Consider the following 25,122-nt stretch of genomic DNA (forward strand, 5'->3'; position numbering starts at 1 on the left):
AGATTTATTCTGCACTACAGATTATGGTAAAGACGAGCTATATATTATACATATGTACATATTAATTATTTTTTTATTTATTTATTAAAATTTACAATCAATTCTCGCATTGAGAATTTTCAGTAATTTTTTCTAGCGTGGCGCAGTGACATGGCTAATTATTTATAATAAGTTACATATTAATTATGCTACACATTATAGACTTCCCTTACCACTTTAATGTTATTCCCAACATTACCGATGTAATATATAACTAATGTAATCAACCATTGATAACATATATTTTATAAGCTTGCATTCATATCATGACGACAGATGGCACTTTAATAGTTTCGAGCACCATTTTAGGCAGCAAGAAAATAATTTTGGCAAGTAGCTTTTATTGCTCAAACATATATTCGTCGTTTTTAAGATTTATATTACAAGCTTTTCTCAAAAAAGCATAGATTTTCTATATAAAAAAGTAAATACAAATTATGTTTCTGTAAAATGTCAATTTTAAATCGTATTTTGCATTTAAGGTATCTAACCCCTTTTTTGCCTATTTCAACAATTCAGCAACAATTTTTAAAAAATAGCTCACAACTAGTGACACAATTAAACATGAATGAAGCTATTTTACTTCACGAAGAGGGAAGTAAGAACTTTAAGATGTCGTTTCGTTACATCAATTCCGAGTTAAACGTTGATAGACAATTCAATTTCCAAAGACATGTGGACGAATCCATAAATAATTTTGTTCAAAGAATAAATAGGAATATTACTGTATACTTAAAGGAAAAAATTTACCGAAGACTGAAAAAGCAGAAAAAATGTGTAACACCCGTAGAAAGCTTAAAAAGTGACGTTGAAGATAATATAAAATTTTTAAGAAATGACTCTGTCCTGAATGGTGACCTCACATGTCAAACAATCTTAAACAATGCGTCGGATATAAAATTAGTCATTTTTGATAAGGAATATATATTAAGGCAAAATGTACCTTCCATTACTACACTAGAACTACCATCGAGCATTTTAATTGATTTTCCAGTTTATCCTTCTAAATTTGAAGGAACAAATATAGATAAATCAAAATCAATTTTTAACTGGTATAAAAATGAAAAAAATAAATGGATACATGTAGGAGAAGGATTTTTATATGTTCCAAGATCTTCTGATTTAGGATGCAGATTGAAAATATCATGTATTCCAAAGAATAATGTAGAATCTGGACCTTTAACAGAAATTGCATCAAATAATATTGTAGAAATTGGACCTGGCTTATGTCTTTTTAATACCAGACATGCTTTTACTAAAGATAAATTGTCAGGTAAAAGGTAAGTTTTAAGTGGAAATATAATTTCCAATTTAGTTACATTCATTTAACATAATTGTTAAACTGAAATTTTAGTTTCAGAGTAACTTCGTACAATATATTAGCAAATGTATATTCAGAAACGTCTGTCTCTAAGGAAACTTTATATCCATATTGCCCATATTATGCCTTATCTATGGATTATAGAAAATTACTAATTCTTAAAGAATTAATAGGTATTTTTTTTTAACTGGATTATATCAATGTTTTAAATTGAAAATAAAAAAATATAAATGGTGTTGTTAAATTTCTACAGGATACAATAGTGACATAATATGTCTTCAAGAAGTAGATAGTTCAGTATATGAAAATGATTTGCAAATGTCTTTAAGTATACTAAACTATCGTAGTATATATAATTTAAAGAACGATTTACGGGAAGGTCTCGCAATATTTTATAATCAGGACAGGTTTGATCAATTGTCCTGTGATTATAAGGTTATTGCTCAAAACACAGATTTAGATGAATTTAATACTGTTTGGACGCAAATTCAGAACAGCCGTGTAAAGCAAACATTCTTAAACAGAAATACGATTATTCAGGTACTAGAATAATTATACTATTATTAAATATGATTTATTAATAATTATTTATGATATATATAATGCATTATAGACAATAACACTTCGATCTAAAGAAAATCCTGAAATTTTAATTGTTGGCAATACACATTTGTATTTCCGTGCAACAGCCGATCATATACGTTTGTTACAAGCATATTATGGTTTATCATATTTACGCACATTTGCCAAAAAAGTGAAAGAGGAGGTACTTGCAAAAACTTAATCGAATGAAAATTGAAATGTTTAATGTGATTAATGACGCATTATAAACTTACAGAATCCCGAATGCAACGTTAGTATTTTATACTGTGGTGACTTCAACAGTGTCCCAGAAAGTGGCGTTTATCAATTAATAACTCAAACTTACATACCAGAAGATCATGCTGATTGGAAATCTGGTTAGTTTTATGGTTTTTATATAATAATTTCTATAAACTTTGATTTATAACAGTCATATTCTATTATATCATAGATGCTGAAGAACATGTACAAAATGTGTCTATTAAACATGACATGAACTTGTCTAGTGCATGTGGTACTCCAGAATACACAAATTACACAGCTACCTTTTCTGGTTGTTTAGATTACATATTTTATCAAACGGATTATTTAACAGTTGAACAAGTTATACCATTGCCGAGTAAAGAAGAACTTAGTGCGTATACGGGTCTTCCATCTATAGTGTCACCAAGTGATCATATATCATTGTGTGTTGATTTAAAATGGTCAAAATAAAAATATATACATAGCACTCAATTGACATTCTTCAATTTATTTCAACAGTGTATCATTTTTTAATATTTTTGTTACTATCTCCTCTCAAGAGATCCAATCTGATTATATGTGATTCAAAATATAAAAATATGTAAATTTTCAGTTATTATTAATTTATTAAATAATTTCAACTTTTTGTAGAATTTTTATAAAACGTACACAATAAAATTACTTTTCAGTGTTTTTCAAAATAGTATTTGTAATTGAAGTTACGATACAGCGAATAGTTAAAAAATAATCTTTGTATTCTAATCTAAAATAAGAAATGAAAACCTTATGTATACTACAATCTACTTAAATTATTCCATATATAAATGAATAAAGTTAAAGAAATATTGTTTGCGCATTTACATTTGTATTCTAGAAGAGGATTTCACATCCATATGGTACTATCACATTAATTTTTTAATTTCTGATTACCAAAGTGTACATTCACATTTTAGTAATATGAAATAGCAGTAGTATCACTACATATATGAATGAACGGTGATAATTTACAAAATTTTTTACATAGATTATATTATAATGGATTTTTTAAACTAACAGAGGCCTGCAGGGTAAATAAAGTTTGTTTTTTTTATCGTCTATCTAATTACATATAACAGTTATCATAAGCTTTGAAAAACAATTTTTTGATGCTCCATAAGTTTCACAATATTAAAATTCTATATCTAAATAGAACCTTTCATCTCATCTCATTGACTTAAAGTGATTTGACATAATATTAATTATTCATTCACAACGAAGAATACTAGTTTGTGATTTATTTCTTTAGATAGTACAACGTTAAAAATTCGGCTAACTATTAAGTTACTCTATGATTCGAAAGGTCATTATATATAATTAAATAGATATATGAAAAACTATTGTATAAATTAGTACCTCTATCTTTAATTTTGTGATCTTTTTATGTTTTCAAAAATATTAGAAATAATGCTTATTGTACTATTGCTTTTAGTAACATATACCTGTTAAAGAAATTCATTACCTGCAGACTTCTGCCTAAAAAAACTTTTCTACTTGTTCCGTTAATATAACACCGCCTACTTGGTTTTGTATAAAGAACATGTGCTGTGCACGTTTCAATGATCTTTTTAATGATCGGAAAATTTTAAAGAAAGGTGTGTGTATATATATATATATATATATATATGTTTATATATGTATATATTACCACCTCCAACGCCTTTGCACTAAAATCACAATCTATTAATCTTTCCACTTTTTTCAAAATTTACTTAAAATTTAATTTTACTCTAACAGGTTAAGCGTCGAAAGTTGTTCAATTGTATAGTTATTACAGGTAATAAAAAAGAATACTTAAATAAGGATCTATTACTTAACATATTTAACAAAGAAGGCAATGAAGTTTTTCGATATCTTGTTGCACTGAATTTGTTAAAATATAATTCGATACGTGAATGCACGTAAGTACTCATAAATCATTGTACACATATGATATTAATGAACTATTTAAAGGGTAATTTCACTCTCATACTCTAATAGAGCATCTAGAGATTTATTGAGAACAATTTTACAGCGTGTACTAATTGGTCAAAATCCCTAATATCGAATGAGAGCTCTTTACAAAGGTAGTCATCTTTATGAACGTATGAAAGAGTCACGCAGGTGTGTTTTGTGATTGATAATAATACCTGTATGGCTTAAAACGACACTTAAACGGATCTGTTACAGTAACAAAAATTTCCTTTCGGTTACCAGTAAGAAAAGATGTAATACTAAAATTTACATATTTGTAATTAGCGTTTGCGCACTGCTTAAGATCACATTCCCCTTCGTGGAGCACTCGGAACTAGTAATTGCAAAGCCGTCATCGCGTCTGGGAACAGTGAGTGATAATTTACAACTGGCACGTAGGCAGCTGTAATTACTCGACCAGCAAACCATCTACCATGTAACGAATTGACAGCCGCAACTGCTGTCGCTATTGACGGGCACTTAACGTAAACGTTACCCTGAGGTGAGGCTTGGTCCACATACACATGTAATACACCACCGTGTTTATTGCATTCCTCGATAACATCATCACGGATTTCTTTGGCCCAATTCGGATTTGTCTCACTGAAACGAAAAATCATTCTGTTTGAATTTAATCTTTGCATAATTATTAAACAATTTGTAGTTGTTTAATGTAGTGTTACGTTATCATTTCTGAACATACATATAATGATATGCATGGGAGATATTTTAAGATAACATAATTTATCTAGCATATACATTCCCCCAGTGAAAGAAGTAATCTAATACTAGGTCTACAGATATGCCTGTTACATGTTAAGAAAATTACGAAGACTTACTTTTGTGGGTCGAACATATTAGATAACATAAAGCACTGTGTCGCTATAGGAGGAGCAGCTTGTGGTGGTGGTTGTGGTGTTGACATAACTGGAGCCATATTTAGTGCATTTGCAGCTGCAGGGGGAATTTCAAGTCCAGTTCCCTCCGCTAATTTGAACATTAGCTGTAACCTAAATATTTTTAATATTAATTAGTAACTTATTAAAATACAAAAAGTGATCAATATAAGAATATTGTACCTTCCAGTAGCACCAAGATCTATACCACTTCGATCTAATTCGTCTGTGTCAAGAAGAGATGGACCCTGTATTAAGTCTGTACGTTCTGTAACATTACCCACTTTCATAGGTCTTCCAGCAAGTTCAAAGCCATTCAACTGTTCCAAAGCTTTTTTTGCATCATCAGCATTTCTAAACTGTAATAAAAATAAATATATTTTAAAGAAAATACTAATATTATGATTGAATAATCTATAATATATTTTAATATATATTTGATATATACAGTCAAGAATCCATAGCCTTTGCTTCGACCAGTTTCCGGATCCATGATCAGTTGAATGTTATCAATTTTTCCAAATGGTTCGAAAATACCACGAAGCATATCTTCTGTAATATTAAAATGTAGAGATCCAACATATAACCTCATAGGTCCGGTCTGACCTTTTGGCATTAGATTTGGCATGGAATTACCCATGCGATTCTTTTCAGCTTGAGTGTGCTGTACTACTATGGGAACACCGAGAAGCTTCTGACCCGACAAACCAAGTGCCTGCGAAAATAATGAAATAATTATAAGAATAAACATAATATCAAATATAAATTATATATTAACTCACCAATGTCACACTTTCAGGATCCTTGAACTCTACATATGCTATACCCTTAAATCTTCTTGTTTTGTTGCATGTGATAAGTCGGACATCTTGAACTTTGCCCACACTCGAGAAGAATTCTTCCAAATCTCGAGCACGTATACGCTGACTTAATTGCATACAGAACACCGTTCTGGCGTCCCGTTCCTCTGGTGTTAGCTCATCATTTCTGCTGAAATGAATATAAGATACAAAAAATTAAAAACATTGACATTCTAAAATTTATCACAAAAAATTATAGACGCAAAAGTGATGCAACCCTAAGTTTCATGCTTTAAAATATCTTGTGGAAAAGTTTTAAATTTTGAAATATGTTATTCTTATATTCTTAGGCTATTTGGCTATTTTGCATTTTCTACCAAATAATGAATTCATGCAAACTTACATGCCAAGGGGACTGACACCCTTTCCAAATGGTAGCCTTGCTCTGGGAAGTGTAATTGGTGTGAGGGATCGCTTCCTTCTTCTGTCTCGATCTCGGTCTCTATCCCGTCGATCCCTATCTCTATCGTTGTTATCCCTGTCTCTATCGCGGTCTCTCCGATCTCTTGATCTTGATCTACGTCGACGGTCACGATCACGATCACGTTCACGGTCTCTATCTCTGTCACGATCTCGATCTCTGTCTCGATCTCGGTCGCGGTCGCGACGATCTTTCTCCCGACGGTCCCGTGATCGAGAGCGGGAACGAGAACGATGCTTGCTCTTCCTGTAAAAGAACGAAACCAATAAAGTGTACTAAGAAGTTTTTTTAATAAAACCTATAAAACTAATTAGTATTCCATGATGTATGTACATGATATAGTAAATCTGAGTAAATAATAAACGGAACTTGATAATTTTAAGTTTAATTTGTACAATGTAATTTTTTAAATTGTAATATGTCCACTTATTAATCCGAACCCTTAGTGGTAAAAAAGTTTCTAAAATTAGCTTTTATTTCCACAGTACGACTTAACTGATATAAATAATCAAATAAGTAAATAATCCTAATATTAACCCTTTGCGGACTGCCGCCGCATATATGCGTTCTGCGTAAACCATCAATTTAGCCAAGGAACTAATATATGTATTTGGCCAAACAACTGATAGAACCGAAAGACTCATATATGTATCCCACGTAAACGCGTCGTTATGGTCGAGAAACTCATATATCTCATATATGCATATATATAAAAGACTCATATGTAGGTCATTTTATTTATCCTGTGGAGAATCTGTTCATGTACATATGTCTAGAATTTGACATCTTGGAGTGCTACGAACGAAAATCGCGTCTAAGCAAAAATGTGCGCTAGGGATTTTAAATGACTATCACGGCAGCAGCTCGGCCCCACGGTACGGTTGACTTCGAACCGTCCCGTCCGCAAAGGGTTAATAATTTTTCATTAAATTGTATAATTAAACACATGTGATAAAAATAACCCAATCAATATATTATAAAATATAACATCTGTACAAGTGTTATTGCATGTTTTAATCATCATATTCTATTTTGTTTAATGATCCTTTTTTTATTACATTTCAGATTTTTAACATAATCTGTAGCACAGATATTCTTCCTAAATACTTACCATCTTCAGGTCTAACCTTTGGAATTATGAAAATAACCAGCATTTACACTAATTGTATGGGGTCTATAACAAAGAGAATATAACTTCAAACAGTTATATGTATGTACCAAATGACTAATTTGAAATATTCACATACAATCGAATATGTATTTCAATCTATAAGGCTAAAGGTTCAGATAAAGTAGTTTATTTACAGACACATGTGTTTTATCATATTATAAATCATGCATTAAAATCCAATTTTAATGCTAATTTAAAAAATCTAATACTTCGATAAATTTTTTAACAACAGATATTTTTCTCGTAAAACAAGGATTTCAAAAAATTCAATCCATTTACTTCTTCATTCATGGTTTTTCATCAGATGTAATTTTTACTTAAATTTGTTCAATTAATAAAAACAACTATTATAATAGTACTATTTTAAAAAATGTATATAATAATATAACAAAAACGAAATAATTAAATTTATTTATTTTGCGCTCCTTACCATTTTTACTGAAATTATAGTAATTTCTGGAGAAGTAATCAGGAAGCAAGACTTATTATTATCGGTTAACCAAGATAAACTACAATTTTTTATGAGATCCAAATGACGGATAGAATGATCAAATTACATTGGAAGATATGAAAAGATAACAAAACATTCAGGGTTTGCAACAAAAATCAGTGACAGTAATTATCACTTTCGTTTACCGCCATTCAGTAGCGTACGTTACTGGCATGTAGTCATTACCGTTACTTGTAGAAATAAAACATTTACTTATATATTTTAATAGATTTAATGGTTCAAATATTAATTCTAATAATAAGCACAAATTGTGTTTACAAATTGATTATAATAAGTGAAATATGCTTACCCAGATGATTTACGGCTAGACCCATTCTCCTTGGAGGATTTGTCTTTGGATGAGGAGTCCTGCTCCTACGAACAGCAAACAGTTGAATGCCATGCCAGCCAGCCGATGTGGCAGGGACGCGCGAACAAGGGGACAAAAAGCAAATCATAGAACGTTAGTAAATTTTATAAAGATAAACTATGTACATATTGTACAATTTAAATTTTGACAATAGTTTCAAAATAAAATATGTCTCAATAATGAAGTTCTGTCTTCTGTTAAAAAAAAATTTTTTTGTAACCATGTAGATAACTCTCCTTTGAACACTGTTATCGAAGATCTATTGCTGCTGGATGGTGATGCACTCTCGTGCTCTTTCTCTTTTTCCAGGTAGATTATATTGGTCTGAGGGGGCTAAGATGAGGACACAGAGAAGAAAGAGAGAGAGAGACAGAGAGAAACGGGGCGAGCATAGTGTTGCGACGCCTCGCACACACCTGGCTCAAACTTACCAATCGTTTTATCGGGTTTTAGGAAAGCATTGCAATCTTGGGTTGAGCATGCCTTGGTCTTAAACTACCAATGGCCAACCACACATCCTTTTTCTTCTGCAAAAGAGAGCCCTCATCAAAGACAGTACGTTTTTAATGTAACACGAAATGTGAACCCTAATTGCTAACCTACAACCCCTGCATGTATAATTGATTTAACTATCTCATAATTAGGAACAAAACGATCAACGATCATTTGCAGCTTCCAGTAGATATACCACAAGATGATTTAGCTGTACAGAGAAAATGTTTCACATGATTAAAAGCGAACATACACATGGTATATGGCACTAATACAATGAAATGATGATAATGGTGTTACATGTATATGTTACGGATGTTATATCTTTTTATCTACCATGAATATAAAACTAATCCTCTAGTCAATTACCAATTCTTCAGTAATATTGATTGTACAATTTTAAAACATTTTCTCATTTGAACCATATAACTTATTTCCTGCTTGCCAATTTACCATGCATTTTGTTTGTGAAGTACTATATCAATGTACATTCAAATTTTAAATGAGACAAATAATGTTATGTTGATGGAAAATCTTAAATATTGCAAAAGATGAAAACACCATAAGCATCTTAGTGGACTACCATTAGTAATTGTAGTCATATAGTTAAAAACAAAGGTCTACCATATGATGAAAAAAGTAGACTTTAATAATATACATTTTTTGGAGTTTTGAATAACATACATAACACATTGAAAAAACATATTTAAATATTTAGCAATCTCAAATTGCTAAATAGATTAAATCTGATTATTACATCTGCCCTGTCTATAAAACATGTAGAACTTTCAATAAGAACTATTTTGTATCTCTTGTACTATACACATATACATTGTAATTTAATATCACAAATATTCATAAAATACAATTCTTCATTAATACCACTGTTCCCTTTAATTTTAGAGATCTTAAACAATTATAACAACATATGATTCCCTAAAAAAGGGAATCAATATATGATTATAAATAAGATGTATAAATAAAACTCCTATGAATTAAAAGAAAACACAGCCAATATGAAACTGCTTGAAATTTTAAAATCCGACAAATACCTTTCTTGTTCCTCCTAACAATGCCGAAGGTACATAGTAAAAATCAATAAATATTATGCCCTTCTACTGCAAAAAATACTACAGACAACAGTATTATTGATTCTACATATAAAAGCTATTCGATGCTTACACAAATAAGTTGATTCATTTTACCACATATAAATGTTATAAAGATAAATAGAATAGCATGGCACATGGCAGAACAGCACCTAACAAATCCATCTTTCATTTCTACATTTCTTTTTCTGTTTTGTTTTAAATAAATTAATATAAACAACCTTTATACTTTGCATGTGTATTTTCCTTTGTCTCTCTATAACCGTAAAATGGTGGCAGTAACAATTCTATCTACGTCGTAAAATAATAAACGTTACGATTTCTGAGAAAAAAATTAGAAAAAAAGATCAGAAATAGATAAAGAAAAAAGAATTAAGTAAAAATGATGTTAGTGATGGCTTTTCTTAATACCTCGTATTTCAAGTGCATTCTAGGAACTCGCTGCCGAACATCCTACGAGCGCGAGGGTACATGTTACGTACCATCTATAAGTACAGAAAACGGAGGTATTGATCAATAGTCGGTATGAGACAAGGGCGTACTTTGTTCTACATGTATATATGGGAAGGAAAGGACGATTCATATTTTTCTCGATCGCAACACGACAGAACATACCCGGAACGGTACGGCGCCGTATTTGTATTCTTGCGCGTCGAGATTAGGTAGACTTTATAGGACAAAAAAAGTCAGGATCTCGAAGGAGCAAACCGAGACAAACAAAGAAGTAGAGAAAAAAAAATTAAGCCTTACCCCCTTCTTGTATGGCGCCTCCAGCATTGCCTCGACATCCAAATCCTCCGCCATTGCGCGAGTCGGTGAGCTTTCTGAAATACCACGCATTAGCACTCGATAATCTAAAATACGGTGGTCGAATTGAAAACTCTATGAGGATATTGTGTATAACGTACAGACTAACGAATGCTCGCATACGATTTAAACGTTTAACAATTTACTGAAAACGCAAGATCGATAAAGAACGTTAAGGAACAAGAACGCAATCATATGCGACGATGACCAAAGAGAATGGAAGACCGGATGTGAATAAACGAACCAAGCGCCACCTTCACGGAAGTGTCGAATGCATTATTTTTGCAATTGAGTTTTCGAGTAACCATAACCGTACAACTATTTTTAAAATGTCCCTATAGATTCTTGATTGACTTTTTACTGATAGGTTTTATATTTTTTATTTGATAATTATATGTAGAGTATCGTCCGAAAATTGAGTCCTAACTAGTTACGAGAAATCAACATGGAAGACAAGAAGATCCTCGTTCTGCACATGCCTAACATGTTACAAATGTCTCAGACAGAGAGAAATATATTTTACTCATCTCTGTCTGTCTCGTAGGAACGAGGTCCTTGCTGACTTTCCATGTTGATTTTTCATAACCAGACACGACTCAATTTTCAGACGCTTGTCCCTAGCGAGTGTCGAGGACTGAATTATATGATCGTATTCCCGACATAACTTATTTAATAGAAAATAGATAAACTATAATAATTTAAAAAATTCACGAATAATTTTATATACGTATATATTTGTTATAAGTGTTTGTAAAATATTTATTTGAATTATTTATACTATTATATATTATATATGCATATAAATATATGAATTACATTTTTAATGTCAATTTGTATTTTATAGGTTATAAAAAAGAAAATGAGTCATATCATCAAACAGATTGACTATATTTTTTGTTAATAATAGAAAGATTTCTTGGTAAGAAATTCGATAGGCAAATTTTGAGCGAACTCTATCGGAGAAACTTAGAAATATATTCTTCGCTCTAGAACACATAGCTCATCTCAGAATCAGTTTTAACGCTTTAACTGTCCTAGGTGTACATGACGTAACAGATTGGCGCAGTTTGCCTAGTGGCCATTTTGTTTTCAATTGCACGGCTGATTAAGGTATTTTATATAAAGATATTTCGTGTAATTGTAGGCTATTTAGGCGATTAAAGTAGTCAACGAAATATTTAAGAAAGTTTTAAAGGAATTTTACTTATATTCTCTACGACAACTATTTTATATGCTAATTGAAAATTCTATTTAGTTTTGGATAAGTTTTTTCTATCAAATTTCACGTTCTTTTATCTCTTTCTCTCTTTATCTCCTTTTATATTTTTGTTATTGCTGATCTTGGTAACCTTTATGAAATAATGATGTCGTACGACATATAGAATAAAGCTGTTTTCCATTTTGACCATTTCTTTTTCCAGAGTATCAGAAGAAAAATTTATATTTAAATTTATACATATTCGAGCATAATTTAACGTGATTAAATTTTTGGAAACTCTGATTAGCATCGGAAGTACACTGAACATTAATTTTTAAGACATCAGACGTTATCTCATACGTTTACCTAAAAATGAGTATAAGTGTTGTATACTCTATAATATCGTACTATTTAGATTGATGATCATGTATAATGTAAATTATACTATTTTTAAAAGTATTATAATCATTTGTATTATAATATAACAAAGTATAAGAATTGTAGAATTATATAACCACATAAAATTAAACTAATTTTAATCAATTGAAATAATTACTTATAATGAAATATAGAGATATAGATAAGGATACAATCAAAGCTGAATTTCTATAATATATATTGCATCGTAAAAAAAATAAATGGATGAAGTTCATATATATAAAAATTACTGAAGACAAAATCCTAGCTTTGATTGAATTTTGTTTATATTAATGGCAATTTAAATACATTTTGATCTCTCGCTATAAGTCTACTTGTCTCTTGCATACGCGTACATTTAAAACCAATCAGATAAAGGCTTGGTAAGACGAAATGAGCAGTGTACTCATAGAAGGCAGTTTCTATCCTTATAGGTGTCCATCTGTCCATTCAGCGTGGTGAGAGAGGCAACAATGGATTCAAAACGGCATGAACGCAGTTCCAAGTCCAATACAGATTCACCACCAGCTCCACCTTCGCCTCCTATGTATAGTGCAAGTTATACAACATATGATGGGTACAAAAACAGAATGTCGTCGCGCCGTTCACCTTCACCCTTGGAGTATAGAAGCAGTAGATCTTCCCGAAATGACTCGCCACAAGACAGACGTAGAAGAAGACGCAGTACTTCAAAATCTTCTCCAACTAGATCGTACAAACGATCTCGATCCCCCGATAGAGATAAAGATCGAGACAGAGATAGAGATCGATCGCGCAAATATTCCAGGAGAGATAGATCAAGGTCTAGGTCAAGAGGAAGATCGCGTTCCAGAGATAGGAGACGTAGTCGCAGTCGTAATAGGAGTAAAGATAGACATAGAGGTAGAGAAAGCCGCAGATACCATAGAGCACCATCGTACGAGTCAGATACAGCTGAAGATAATACAGAAACAACTGTATCTCATCCAGTTGTTCCTCCACAATCTAATGCTTTTAAGAATGATGGTAGTTTTATGGAAATGTTTAAAAAAATGCAGGAACAAATGCAACCTGCACAAAAACCGGCGACTTCTGTTTTGGAAGAAAAAACTGTTGTTCCTCCACCTTTGATGGTAGGAAAGAGGCGAGGAGGTAGAATTTTAAAAACTGGAATGGTTGCCAAACCAAAGACTGAACAAACTGTTGAACAACCCAAGGATGCTTGGTCACTCTATATGGCTGAAGTGAAAAAATACAGAGAAGTTTGCTGTCAGGAAGAAGATAACACAAGACCATTGGTTAAATAGCTGATTTTATTTTCAACCATTTTCCATTTTGTTACTTTGTTTTATCTACAATGAATGTGCTTTCAAAAGATGCTGTGTTCTCTTAATTACAACATGGTTGTATTTAAATATACAAGAATAGCTATTAACCAACTTTAAAAAAGAGCTCCATGTATACTAAAATTGTTTAAAATTTATGAAAGCTTTGAATTAAAGCTTTTTATTATTTACCAAGAAAAACTTCTATAGAAATGTATGCAAATATGGGGAAGCTTTTTCTTTTCTCAATTACTAGATAGAATGTACAGTATATGTTATTCAAAAATTATAAATATATAGTATCCCAAATTCTTAAATATTTCGAGTTAAAGAACATTATTAATGTAATATGAGAGTAAAAACAAGGACTGCAGTGAGAAAGCAATTAATGTTTGTGATAGTGTACTATGTGATGCAAGAGACAAACTGACTAAAGCGAGAGACAAACATGTAAAGAGTTTGCCTTGTGGGAGAAAGGGAGGGTGACAGATTGTAGCACTTTTAATAAATATAATACATTGTAACTTGTTAAGCAGCATCAATATGGTTAAATATACAGAACTTGGAAATGCGGCAACATTAGAAACCCCCATCGATTTGAAACCAAACACAGCACCATATGACCCAAGATTCCCAAATCAAAACCAGACAAGGTAAACAAAACATAAATTGATGTATTTTAATTCTTATAAACTGTTAATGTATAAGATTGCTTATTCCTGTTTATTTTGAATACAGATATTGTTACACTAGTTTTGTGGATTTTCAACGTTGCAAAAAACGACATGGTGAGGATTATGATGCATGTAAATATTTCAAAAAAGTATACTCTGCAATGTGCCCAAATAGTTGGATAACAAATTGGAATGATCAAATTGAGAACGGAAATTTTCCAGGAAACTTATAATACATTAGAGGCATCACATTGTAACTGCCACTTTAGTAATGTTGTTTACACAGTAGCAGGAATTTACAGTTCTACCTTCCTGTTTGTAAAATAATATTGAATAAATTAATAATAGTTTAACTTCTATTGAATTCTGTTAATCAATATTGTTTTTATTTCATTATAATTACTGAATATAAATAAAAGTTATACAAAATTTAAGTATTTCACTATTTTATAATTTTTTGGATACAAATTAATATCTATAATAATACATAAACCTTTTTTATATTATTAAGCTCAAATCTAAAATTATTTACTATACATTGTTCACATATAATTTCAAGTACATAGGATATTGCATAAATTAGTATATGTATTTCACGTCTTACGCTAAATAGTTCACAAAAAATATTAAATTAAGTCTACCATAAAAAGTAATACATAATTTGTAAGAAGTTATGTAAAAGCTTTCCTTGATTATAACTGTATATGTAGATCAAACTTTACATCTATTTTATGTGCGTAATCACTTAATATTAAAGAAGTATTTATCATATATTTTCATAATCGTAAATCAAAACTTTCAGCTTAAAGGTTTCGGTTATAGTACTTGCCTATACTAGAAACATTCGATTTATTTGATTACATAGATGAATGTATAATAAAAATTTACTAACTCCTTCTATTGCTAATGTTTTCTCATTTATATAATAGAATTTCTCGTTCAAATAAGTGAATTCGATCAACAGCAATATACTTAATTGGACATTAACTAAAATTTTATTCAGATAAATGTAATTTCATTGTATAGATGAAAAACTTTCCAATCCCTAATCCCTACTATGGACAATAGTCTCGTAGAAATCATACATAGATTCGATAGAGTAATGAGGTAGGATTTTACTGTTTTAATGTTCTGTCCTATCCTGATATGCAAGTATATATCATCAGATATTATCATTATACAGAGAAGAAACTCTGCAAAAGTTCAATAGATTCGATGTCAATTTTTCCTATTTCCTTAAATAAAAAGACGATATATACAAAAGTAATTATTGAAATTTGATCAGCACTTGAACGAATTTCTAATGATTTCATGTATAAAAATAGTATAACTAAGTAGAAATAAAATAAATTTTTATATATAAAAATATTAAAAATTTTTCACTCATACTTTCTATTTTTAAAAGTTTCTTTGTTTATTTTTTTCAGTACAGTACATACTGTTTACACCGAAGGATAGGATTTTTAAAAGTTTCATATTATTGAAATGAGAAGATCCTAAAGTACAAGAGTTTTATATAATGATTAATGCTAAATAAACATATTAAAATGTATAATCATAGAAAAAGAAAATACACTAAAACCATACATTTTAGCCATAGCAAAATATAGTACCTCTCTGAGTCATATTAGGTATCATTTTTCTAGGGAGATAGAGTTCTAGGGACCCCCAAATAATAAATGAAACAAATAACTGTCATAAAATATAGAGATCTTTATGTAGTAGGAATAGTGTTAGTTAATATTTAATTAATAATTAATATTACTGCATATGGATACTATTATAATTTCCTTAGTAGAAACGAATCTATGGTCAAATGATTCTAGTTGTTTCCGGACTAGTGCTACCCTTAGCGGCAAAGTGCTAAAGATGTTCCACGTTAGCATATACAAGAACCCATTTAGTTCCATCGCAAATGAGGTATACTCACTGTGGCTTTACGTTACTACAGCATTTTATTGTACGATTTTACGGAAAAATTCATATTTCTCTATCTGAGATAGACAAGTATGAGAATAACAAAAATCAAGCAATAATTAAGCTTAGTTGCCTGAGAAAGAGAAATTAATTGTTTATTACAATATTTTTTAGAGAAGAAAAGAAAATCTTTCGTTTTAAATGAATTATCAATTAGTGGTATGATGCAATAATTTTAATATATTCTTTATACACAATTTTTTAGATTTAATATTAAATTTACTTTTCTCGCGATAATATTTGTGTTATAATAAAACCTAAATTTCGTTTTAATAGTAATTTCAATACTTGATAGAATCTGAATAATATTTCTGATGCATCTGCAGAAAAAGAATCTCTTGATATTTGTATGGTCGTCATCTCTATTACGGGGGGTTGAGATTCTCGGCGCACCGTAAAACTCGGTGGCTCAACGCGCTCAAACATTATAACATTTTTTTTTTATTATTTAGTTTGTATTTTACAATTTGTCCAGCTGGACATTCGGTAAATTTTTCTAGTTTGACTATTTTATTTCTTTAGTAAGGTCAGCGGGGTTTTTTCTTTTTAGTCTTCTTTCTATGAGAGTTTTGCTCGCTTCAGCAGCCAGCTGGTTTGGATGTGTTGCCGTCCTTTCCTTGTATTTTTTTGCGTACCTGCCGATTTTTTCTTTGACCGTTGGTAGTTTTAAGTCTTTGCGTATATCCTCGTAACAATTTAACATGATCCAATGTCAGACATCCTTGAGACAAAGTATGTAAATATAAATTCAAAAATAAAACTTCTTTATTTTTTACTTTTTCTAAATTAAACTTTTATTAACGTGTGTGTGAGATCTTCCTGAATAAAAGAAAACCAAATACGATATACTTTGAATTACATTTCCTGATTGATATGTATTTTTTTTTTATTTATTTATTAAAATTACAATCAATTCTCGCGTTGAGAAAATGTATTCAATTTTTATTTATTAAGTAAGCAAATGTGCTCCAAATTATATGGTGTTTGGTTTTATTTTAATTAGAAAAATGTAACAAATATGGTGGTAAAAGTTTCATTCATCACTGTTTATTCCCTGTGGTTGATCGAATGTTGTGATTTTTCGAGGTTGGTTGGCGTTTGCACCGTTTTGTGCCGACTAATAAAACTAATTACTTACTGGGATAAAGAAACTGGTCGCTAGTAAACGGCGGCTTAATAACAGAGTGATTTTGCCAGCTTAAAATCTGGGATTACAAGAAAACGAAAACCGTTAGGCCCGTAGGCTAAACCAATTAGGCTTTATAATATTTTGCTAGCAAGGAAATGAATAATGACCGATCCCTAACAAACGAATTTTCACTAAGTGACCCCTGTAAACTGTAGGCCGGCCTGCTAAGTAAATTAGCTGAATTGCGAACTAAACATAAAATGTTGTATCATAAATTTAGTCGCTTGCATTTCTTAACTATCACAAATAAGAAAAAGGAAAGATTGTTTAAGCTATGACTCAAAGATCTCAGTTTGTCTTTATATGTCTTTGGGCCTTTATATGTGTCGGAGAAGAGTGAGGAACAGGGTTGTAGGCGTTTGATAGACCTCTCTTGGAGTTGGCCAGCGTTGTGTTATAACGAAGATACGGCCTGATACAACGAGTATGAACACTACCGATTCGACAATCAACAGCGGCGATTAGGCACTCGGGACACTAGTGATAATGGTCTTAGATTCGATAACGAATCCACGGTCAACGGGAGGGTAGGTATACTTGCTCTAACTCAAACGTGTACTACTCCCTTCGCCGATGAGATCTCGAGAAAGAATGAATTCTCGTCCCAATGACGCTACCGAGGCCAGCTATGGTAGGGTGTCTAAGTACAAGATCCTGGGATCGACGTCGCTGTCGATTGATCGATTTCAGACAAAAGGTGCCTGTCCGTTTGCACAAATCTTAATTGCCGAAAAACCCAGGTTTTATGGCGGGTCCTCGGGCTAACCAGACTTGTGCTATGTACGTGCCTCAACATCAGGTATTCATTGTCCTAAGGAACCATTAGCATATTTTACTGTCCGATACCTCTATGGGTAGATCCTTTAATGAGGGTCATAACACCGCTCCGCACCTTTGTTAGACGGAGAGCCCGTCCCGTTGACCGTGGCTACGTTCGGCGACTGATGGTCGCCTTGAGCCCAAGTTTATTATCACAAATCGCAAACAAGTACAATTGGGCAGAATGACAGCAAATTGTTTAATTACAACTGTAAACTTTAATTACGATTTTACGGATTTTCCCGGAGTTCCAGGGGAAGGTCCGATGTCCTTCCATCTCCGACATGTTTCCGGAAGTTTTGTCTTTCAACTCCCTCGGTCCCTCTATCTCTTTTATCCTCAATATCATTTTCTAAGTTCGGCATTTAAGATCTCAATTTTCAGAAATAGAGTCGTTTCTACATCTGTATAATTGCAAAACTTGTTTTTTTTTATTTTTAGTTTGTGTTTTACAATTTGTCCAGCTGGACATTCGGTAAACGTCCTCGAATATCAGAATTTGGCTGTTGATAGTTGTTGGCATGTTGGCCGTGTGTAGTATATATAACATTGGTCCTAAGACGCTTCCTTGCGGCACCCCTTCCTTGAGGTCTTTAACTTCAGAGTAACCGTCCCTTATTTTTATTACCAAGGTTCCATTGCTTAGGTATGATTTGAATAAGTGGAAGATATGTTCCGGGAAATGTTTTTTGATTGTTTGTAAGAGGCTTTCATAGGAAAGTATTTCGTAGGAAAGTATTGAATTCTTAAAATTGCATTGAACGTTATTGTCATTAATCGTATTGCTTTTAGGGGAAGGTTTTTAAAGATTTTACCATTGATTAGGTCGATTCCTGGTGCTTGATTATGATTCTAATTTTTTGTGCTGTTGTACTAGGTATGGTGTAGTGCTTGTTAGTTGAGATGCTAGTATTTCCTGCGTCAACGTCTGTATGACACTTGGAGTTAGTGTTGTTAATATTATATGGAGTAAATGTGTCACAAAGGTGGCTGGAAAATTTTTCAGCTCGCTCTTCGTTGCTTCCAGCCTGTGTGTTGTCTGTTTTTTTGATTGCTTTCCACAGGGAGTAGTTAGTATTCTCATGCGCAAAACTTGTGTCCTGAAATTCTTGCAATTAATACAGTTTTCCGCATTCGTTATATATATAAGAATATGTTATTTGGAATCGTCACATATTAAAAAAAATTACCATTGAAATCGAAGAGATTGAGTTCAATTTGTGCATTTGCTCAAACTTATTCTATATCAACAGAATTACGAGTATAATACGTTTCCCAACTGAATGAAATAAAAAATACTGGGCAAATATGTAAGCGAATTCAAGGGAATATAATTTAGATATTATTATAAATGCATACCGATTTATTTGAAAAGCCACGTTTAACCAGGATGGTAGAATATGCGCAGGATAGTCTATTCCATTCACTCGCTTAATAATTCTACAAAGAATACCCGAATACGCTAGACATCGCAATTTCTAAATGTTGGGGTCTGTTTGCCTACGATGACCTCTGATATCCTTAGCAAGTTATACCGACCCAAGGACATTTGCTTCAATGTATTTATATCAATTCTATCAAATGTCTAAATCGGACAAATTGTGAATGTAAACAACTAAATAAAAAAAAAATGTATTTATATGTAACTGTTTTTATTGGCAGGCTAAACCGGCCCAGTCACGTGAAAAATGGTTCTATACAAATATCGTTACCTACATTTGTACCTGTACTTGTACCTACAAAAACCGTTCCCAATAAAACCCATTTGGGGAAAGCCCATTTGGCTCGAATTAGCAAGCAATTTACACTAGCACTTTACAAAGACCCGGCAAAACCTTTCCCTTTCCGTAATCCTAGTCCATGGCACCATCAGCTTATCGCCACGTTATTGTTTCTGCTTGTAAGTTGTCAGTTTATAAACTTATTCCAATTAGCAACCAAAATTTATTCGAATGACGAATAACAAAAAGAGAATAAACAATGAAAACATAATTAACATTAAACACTTAATATCATAATGATGAAAAAGTACACGTATTTAGTTGCTAATATTTGACAGAAATCCCAAATTTAATGATTTTATTTACGTGTTTCAACATTTCAAAAACAGTTTTTTTGTTTTTTGATTATTATTCAATCATCCGAAAAATAGGGGTGGTTACAATTGAATCAGTGATGCGAGTAATGTGACGCGGTAATGGTTTCTCTTTTAAGATTTATATTGCCTTCGTATCGGTGAGACAATATCAATACAATAATGTAATTTTTTTATCTTTGATTTTTTGTTAATAAAAATTCCATTAACATATTGGTAAGACTTCCTCGATTAAAATGAGACCAAACACGATATTGTTATAAAATTCGGCTATGTTGTGTTCATATTGTGTTTATGAATCTTCCTTGACTCTCTTAACTTGAAATAGACTCTTGTAACCTGGAATCACAGCGAGTGTACCTCATTTGTGGTAGGAGTAGATTCTAAGGGGGTAAGTAGGTTCTCGTATATGCTAGCATATACAACTTCAGCACTTGGCCGCATGGTGCAGCACCTGTACTGTGGAACAACTAGAACAATGGGCATGAGCAGATCACTGCCCCTCTACTACTGTTCATAAGGCATCCGTTCCTCAGTTTGTTTCCGTTTAGTTGGGAAGAGCTTCCTAAAGTTATAACATTTGGGGTAGAAAGTAGTTTAGTCAAGTTAAGTTGGAAATTAATTACAAACATTTAAGGTATGAAAAACATTATACTTTAAATATATTTTAATTTTTCATAATATACTGAATTTATTTGACTATAATTAAAGTGAATACGCGAAAAATAATTTATACAATTCTAAGGATTGTTTATACTTGTAGATAGGAAGAATATCTTAATAATGAACGTACAGCCGTACTGTAGCAGACCCAACGCAAGATACAATGAACGACCGAATAATTATCAACATAATACCTTTAGAAGAGGAGAGCGGTATCCAAATTTCCCTCGCAATAATTACAATGTACGATATGACCAATCTGTAATTCAAATCGGTACCGAAAAAGTTGGAAGACTTATTGGCAGAAGTGGAAGTAATATTAGAGATTTACAAGACAGAACAAATACGAGAATTCACGTAAGCATTTATTAAATATTATTTGATTTTCTCTAGTTTCATATAATATATAAATTTTAAATAATTTTGAAGCTCAAAATATAGTCTTATAAAAGATATCACTTAAATAATTTTTTATGTGAATTTTTAAAATATATTTTTTGTCTTCAATATTCAAAATAATATATATATTATATATATTAATAAATATATATATATAAATATTAATAAATATATATATAATATGTATTTATAATAATTATAGTAATATGTATTTTGATATATATGTATATATCACTAATACTAATATTATTGTTTGACATAATTAGTGATACTTTATGAACAACATTTTTATTTTGCAAGCTACATTGTAATTTTTTGACATGTACAGTTTCTAAGGAATAAAGTTTAATTCAATGTCAATAGGTTGAAAGATCAAGTACAAATGATACAACAGCTGTAACCATTATTGGAACTAAAGAAGCACAACAACAAGCAATATGCTTGATAGAAGAGTCATTAAGAGATATGAATGTTAGAACAACACAGCCAGTACGAATATTAGAAAATGGACAAAGAGAAAATGGACAAAGAGAAAATGGACAAAGAGAAAATGGACAAAGAGAAAATGAGCAAAGGGAACATGGGAAAAGGGAATATGTGCAAAGGGGATATGTGCAAAGGGAATATGTGCAGAGGGAATATGTGCAAAGGAAATATGTGCAAAGGGATTATGGGCAAAGGGATTATGAGCAAAAGGAAAACGAGCAAAAGGAAAATGAGCAAAAGGAAAATGAGCAAAAAGAAAATGAGCAAAAGGAAAATGAGCAAGGGGAAAATAAACAAGAGAAAGAGGATGAAAGATTTCTTGATCTTGATTGGCAACAAATAAGCAGGGATCATGTAAGTTTCTATGAAATTATAAAGTAAATTTAATTTCTTTGTATATGCATCATCTTTTTCTGATTAGGATGAATACCACAGACAAAAGTGGGCAAAGTGTACTCCTATTGTTAAAAATTTTTACAAAGAGGATCCAATAATTGCTAATTTGACATCAGAGCAAGTAGATGCCTTTCGAAAGGCAAACAATAATATAGAAGTGCACATTGTGCTTGATGATGAAGAAGATACTTCTGAAGTATTAAGTATACCCAACCCTATCGAAACATTTGAACAGGCCTTTCAAGTAAGTAAAAATATTTGAATAAATATTTATGAAAAATATAGACTACAATATAAATGTTATAGGATTACCCTGAAATACTTGAAGAAATTAGAAAACAAAAATTTGCTCAACCAAGCCCAATACAGTGTCAAGCATGGCCTATTCTTCTTAGTGGCAGAGACCTTATTGGCATTGCACAAACAGGGACAGGTATATTGTAATGTAGTTTTGTCTAATGAGTAGAATAAAGAAAAGAGTAGAAGGAAGAAAAAGAGTATAGAGGAAATTATTTTATTGATATTTAGGGAAAACTTTGGCATTTCTACTGCCTGCTTTGATCCATATCGAAGGCCAGATAACACCGAGATCAGAGCGGAAAGGACCAACTGTCCTTGTTCTAGCACCTACCAGAGAGTTAGCCTTGCAAATTGAGAAAGAAGTAAACAAATATTCCTATCATGGCATAAAGGCGTAAGTAAAATTTATTATATTTTCATTTTGAAACGTGCATGTACATGATATATTGATAAATAATTTATTATTAAAGGGTATGTATATATGGAGGCGGATGTCGTAAAAAACAAGTTACTGTGGTAACAGAAGGTGTAGAAATAGTTATTGCTACACCTGGTAGACTAAACGATCTTGTACGCACAGAGGTTTTAAATGTTTCTTCCGTTTCATACCTCGTCTTAGATGAAGCTGATCGTATGCTTGATATGGGATTTGAACCACAAATTAGAAAAGCTTTAATAGACGTAAGGCCAGATAGACAAACTGTTATGACGAGGTATATCAAATTTATTATTAATAAACAATTTTTTAAATATTTTCTATGTGATAACAAATAACAATAGAGCGCTTTTACATTTTAGCGCTACATGGCCGATGAGTGTCAGACGTTTGGCGAAATCGTATATGAAAAATCCAATCCAGGTATATGTTGGATCATTGGACTTAGTTGCTGTACATACAGTGCTGCAGAAGATTTATATTATTGATGAAAATGATAAGACTGATATGGTTAATATAATGAAAAATTCTTTGAATCTTATTGAATCTTATACTAAAACACATATATTATCATTTTTTTTTTTTCAATAGATGCATCAATTCCTTCGCGACATGGCACCAAATGATAAAGTAATAATATTTTTTGCAAAGAAAGCTAAGGTAGATGATGTAGCGAGTGATTTAGCTTTGATGTCTGTTAATTGTTCAAGTATACATGGCGGAAGAGAACAAGCTGATAGAGAACAAGCATTAGAAGAATTAAAAACTGGAGAGGCTAGAATATTATTGGCGACAGATGTCGCCAGTAGAGGAATCGATATTGAAGATATTACGTACGTCTGATTTTATATTATTTAGAATCTGATCCAAACTTAAATTTTAGAAGAAACCTTTTAAAAAAACATTATTTTTAGGCATGTTTTAAATTTTGATTTTCCACGGGATATAGAAGAATATGTTCACCGTGTTGGACGTACCGGCCGCGCTGGTCGTACCGGTGAGAGTATTACTTACATGACCCGCAGCGACTGGTCTCATGCGAGGGAACTAATTAATATTTTAGAAGAGGCTAATCAAGTATATTTTAGTATATTTATATGTTTATATGAAAATTTGATTATATGTATATAAATTTACATATGTAAATCTTTGTCTTTGCAGGAAGTACCTGAAGAATTATATAACATGGCCGATAGATATGAAGCATGGAAGGAGAAGCGAGCTACCGAAAGACGCTCCGGCGGAAACAGAAGAGGAGGAGGAGGAGGAGGTTGGAGAAGATGGTTTTAGTCTGAAAAGCTACCTGCATTTATACAGTTCCTACTCACTCAGGTTAAGTTATACTTAAGTATATGTATGTAAGAAAAACAGAAATATATGCATTTTTTTTATGGAATGTAAATGTATTAAATCGATAATTATTATTTCAAGGTAATTTAAGGACACTTTTATAACATGCGTTATCGTGTTGAAAAAGTGTATTAATATAATAATAAGTATATATATTTAACAAAAACGAATACAGAATGATATAAATTTTTTTTATTGAATGTAAATGTATTAAATCGATAATTATTTCGAAATTAAGGACACTTTTATAACATGCGGCTATTTTGCAGAAGTGTATTAATTGTTTATATTTTGGATATAAACTAAATAAAAATATAAATTACATACAAGATTATTATTATATTATATATGACAATAATGTTATATGTATGAAATATTGATATGTTATATTTTATTCTTTTCTTTTTACAAACGTGGAAGTGGTACTGGAAGTAAGAACTGTTACTTTAATAAAGTTATTATAGAGGTTAGATGTAAAACATAAAAATTTATGAACTTATTTTTCTGTTTGTCATGTTACACAGAAAATTACGTATTTAAATAAAAGAATTGTTACCTAATATTTATTTGCACATACATGCATATTTTAATTTTCACAGTAACAGAGTAGTAATCAATTCAAGCACACT

At 31.4% G+C, this 25,122-nt stretch overlaps 4 protein-coding genes and 1 long non-coding RNA gene across 16 annotated transcripts; 3 read left to right on the plus strand and 2 right to left on the minus strand.

Annotated features, from left to right (window-relative positions):
- Positions 1 to 310: 310 nt before the first annotated feature.
- Positions 311 to 2,672, plus strand: LOC126865747 (2',5'-phosphodiesterase 12-like). Its single transcript, XM_050618609.1, has 6 exons — positions 311 to 1,319; positions 1,394 to 1,533; positions 1,614 to 1,900; positions 1,974 to 2,126; positions 2,199 to 2,319; positions 2,394 to 2,672. Exons 1-6 carry the CDS (start codon positions 490 to 492, stop codon positions 2,654 to 2,656), a joined length of 1,794 nt encoding a protein of 597 aa, XP_050474566.1. The 5' UTR covers positions 311 to 489; the 3' UTR covers positions 2,657 to 2,672.
- Position 2,673: 1 nt separating this feature from the next.
- Positions 2,674 to 11,058, minus strand: LOC126865748 (RNA-binding protein 39). Of its 5 annotated transcripts, XM_050618613.1 has the most exons (10): positions 10,892 to 11,028; positions 10,734 to 10,807; positions 10,395 to 10,468; positions 8,323 to 8,387; positions 6,274 to 6,597; positions 5,853 to 6,060; positions 5,519 to 5,785; positions 5,254 to 5,429; positions 5,014 to 5,184; positions 2,674 to 4,777 (listed from the first exon to the last, which is right to left on the minus strand). In XM_050618613.1, the coding sequence occupies exons 3-10, from the start codon at positions 10,410 to 10,412 to the stop codon at positions 4,480 to 4,482; spliced, it is 1,527 nt and encodes a 508-aa protein (XP_050474570.1). In that variant the 5' UTR covers positions 10,413 to 10,468; positions 10,734 to 10,807; positions 10,892 to 11,028; the 3' UTR covers positions 2,674 to 4,479. The 5 variants fall into 5 exon arrangements, with proteins under 5 accessions (XP_050474570.1, XP_050474569.1, XP_050474571.1 ...); XM_050618612.1 differs by lacking the exon at positions 10,395 to 10,468 and having other exon boundaries at positions 10,892 to 11,058; XM_050618614.1 differs by having other exon boundaries at positions 10,734 to 11,031.
- A 679-nt stretch (positions 11,059 to 11,737) lies between these two features.
- LOC126865754 (uncharacterized) lies at positions 11,738 to 14,817 on the plus strand. Of its 3 annotated transcripts, none has more exons than XM_050618630.1 (3): positions 11,738 to 11,900; positions 14,246 to 14,362; positions 14,448 to 14,817. In XM_050618630.1, exons 2-3 carry the CDS (start codon positions 14,253 to 14,255, stop codon positions 14,614 to 14,616), a joined length of 279 nt encoding a protein of 92 aa, XP_050474587.1. In that variant the 5' UTR covers positions 11,738 to 11,900; positions 14,246 to 14,252; the 3' UTR covers positions 14,617 to 14,817. The 3 variants fall into 3 exon arrangements, with proteins under 3 accessions (XP_050474587.1, XP_050474586.1, XP_050474588.1); XM_050618631.1 differs by having other exon boundaries at positions 11,779 to 11,900; positions 14,243 to 14,362; XM_050618629.1 differs by lacking the exons at positions 14,246 to 14,362; positions 14,448 to 14,817 and adding an exon at positions 12,840 to 14,011 and having other exon boundaries at positions 11,756 to 11,900.
- A 2,060-nt stretch (positions 14,818 to 16,877) lies between these two features.
- LOC126865755 (uncharacterized) lies at positions 16,878 to 24,361 on the minus strand. 5 transcript variants are annotated; one of them, XR_007689649.1, is made up of 6 exons: positions 24,312 to 24,361; positions 21,257 to 21,385; positions 20,918 to 21,028; positions 19,728 to 20,802; positions 19,559 to 19,647; positions 16,878 to 19,468 (listed from the first exon to the last, which is right to left on the minus strand). It is a non-coding gene; the product is annotated as an uncharacterized LOC126865755 (long non-coding RNA). The 5 variants fall into 5 exon arrangements; XR_007689646.1 differs by having other exon boundaries at positions 16,878 to 19,983; positions 20,085 to 20,802; XR_007689648.1 differs by having other exon boundaries at positions 16,878 to 19,647.
- On the plus strand, positions 20,954 to 24,539 carry LOC126865746 (probable ATP-dependent RNA helicase DDX43). Of its 2 annotated transcripts, XM_050618608.1 has the most exons (12): positions 20,954 to 21,100; positions 21,227 to 21,483; positions 21,889 to 22,025; positions 22,071 to 22,365; positions 22,433 to 22,651; positions 22,714 to 22,840; positions 22,936 to 23,101; positions 23,178 to 23,420; positions 23,506 to 23,653; positions 23,735 to 23,976; positions 24,058 to 24,220; positions 24,305 to 24,539. In XM_050618608.1, exons 2-12 carry the CDS (start codon positions 21,247 to 21,249, stop codon positions 24,431 to 24,433), a joined length of 2,106 nt encoding a protein of 701 aa, XP_050474565.1. In that variant the 5' UTR covers positions 20,954 to 21,100; positions 21,227 to 21,246; the 3' UTR covers positions 24,434 to 24,539. The 2 variants fall into 2 exon arrangements, with proteins under 2 accessions (XP_050474565.1, XP_050474564.1); XM_050618607.1 differs by having other exon boundaries at positions 21,889 to 22,365.
- The last annotated feature ends 583 nt before the right edge of the window (positions 24,540 to 25,122 follow it).

This window comes from Bombus huntii, chromosome 5 (genome assembly GCF_024542735.1).
Source record: "Bombus huntii isolate Logan2020A chromosome 5, iyBomHunt1.1, whole genome shotgun sequence".
Classification (NCBI taxonomy): domain Eukaryota; kingdom Metazoa; phylum Arthropoda; class Insecta; order Hymenoptera; family Apidae; genus Bombus; species Bombus huntii.

What these genes read in the sequence shown, in the direction of transcription:
- LOC126865747 (XM_050618609.1), top strand. Translation starts at nt 490, where the DNA reads ATGTCAATTTTAAATCGTATTTTGCATTTAAGGTATCTAACCCCTTTT. An exon ending in ACAGAAATACGATTATTCAG is followed by an intron (nt 1,901 to 1,973) that starts GTACTAGAATAA and finishes AATGCATTATAG; the next exon opens with ACAATAACACTTCGATCTAA. An exon ending in CCAAAAAAGTGAAAGAGGAG is followed by an intron (nt 2,127 to 2,198) that starts GTACTTGCAAAA and finishes ATAAACTTACAG; the next exon opens with AATCCCGAATGCAACGTTAG.
- LOC126865748 (XM_050618610.1), bottom strand. Translation starts at nt 10,823, where the DNA reads ATGCGTGGTATTTCAGAAAGCTCACCGACTCGCGCAATGGCGGAGGAT. An exon ending in GGTGTCAGTCCCCTTGGCAT is followed by an intron (nt 6,061 to 6,273) that starts GTAAGTTTGCAT and finishes TATTCATTTCAG; the next exon opens with CAGAAATGATGAGCTAACAC. An exon ending in ATCCTGAAAGTGTGACATTG is followed by an intron (nt 5,786 to 5,852) that starts GTGAGTTAATAT and finishes TTATTTTCGCAG; the next exon opens with GCACTTGGTTTGTCGGGTCA.
- LOC126865754 (XM_050618629.1), top strand. Translation starts at nt 12,879, where the DNA reads ATGGATTCAAAACGGCATGAACGCAGTTCCAAGTCCAATACAGATTCA.
- LOC126865746 (XM_050618607.1), top strand. Translation starts at nt 21,247, where the DNA reads ATGAACGTACAGCCGTACTGTAGCAGACCCAACGCAAGATACAATGAA. An exon ending in CATTTGAACAGGCCTTTCAA is followed by an intron (nt 22,652 to 22,713) that starts GTAAGTAAAAAT and finishes TAAATGTTATAG; the next exon opens with GATTACCCTGAAATACTTGA. An exon ending in TCCTATCATGGCATAAAGGC is followed by an intron (nt 23,102 to 23,177) that starts GTAAGTAAAATT and finishes TTATTATTAAAG; the next exon opens with GGTATGTATATATGGAGGCG.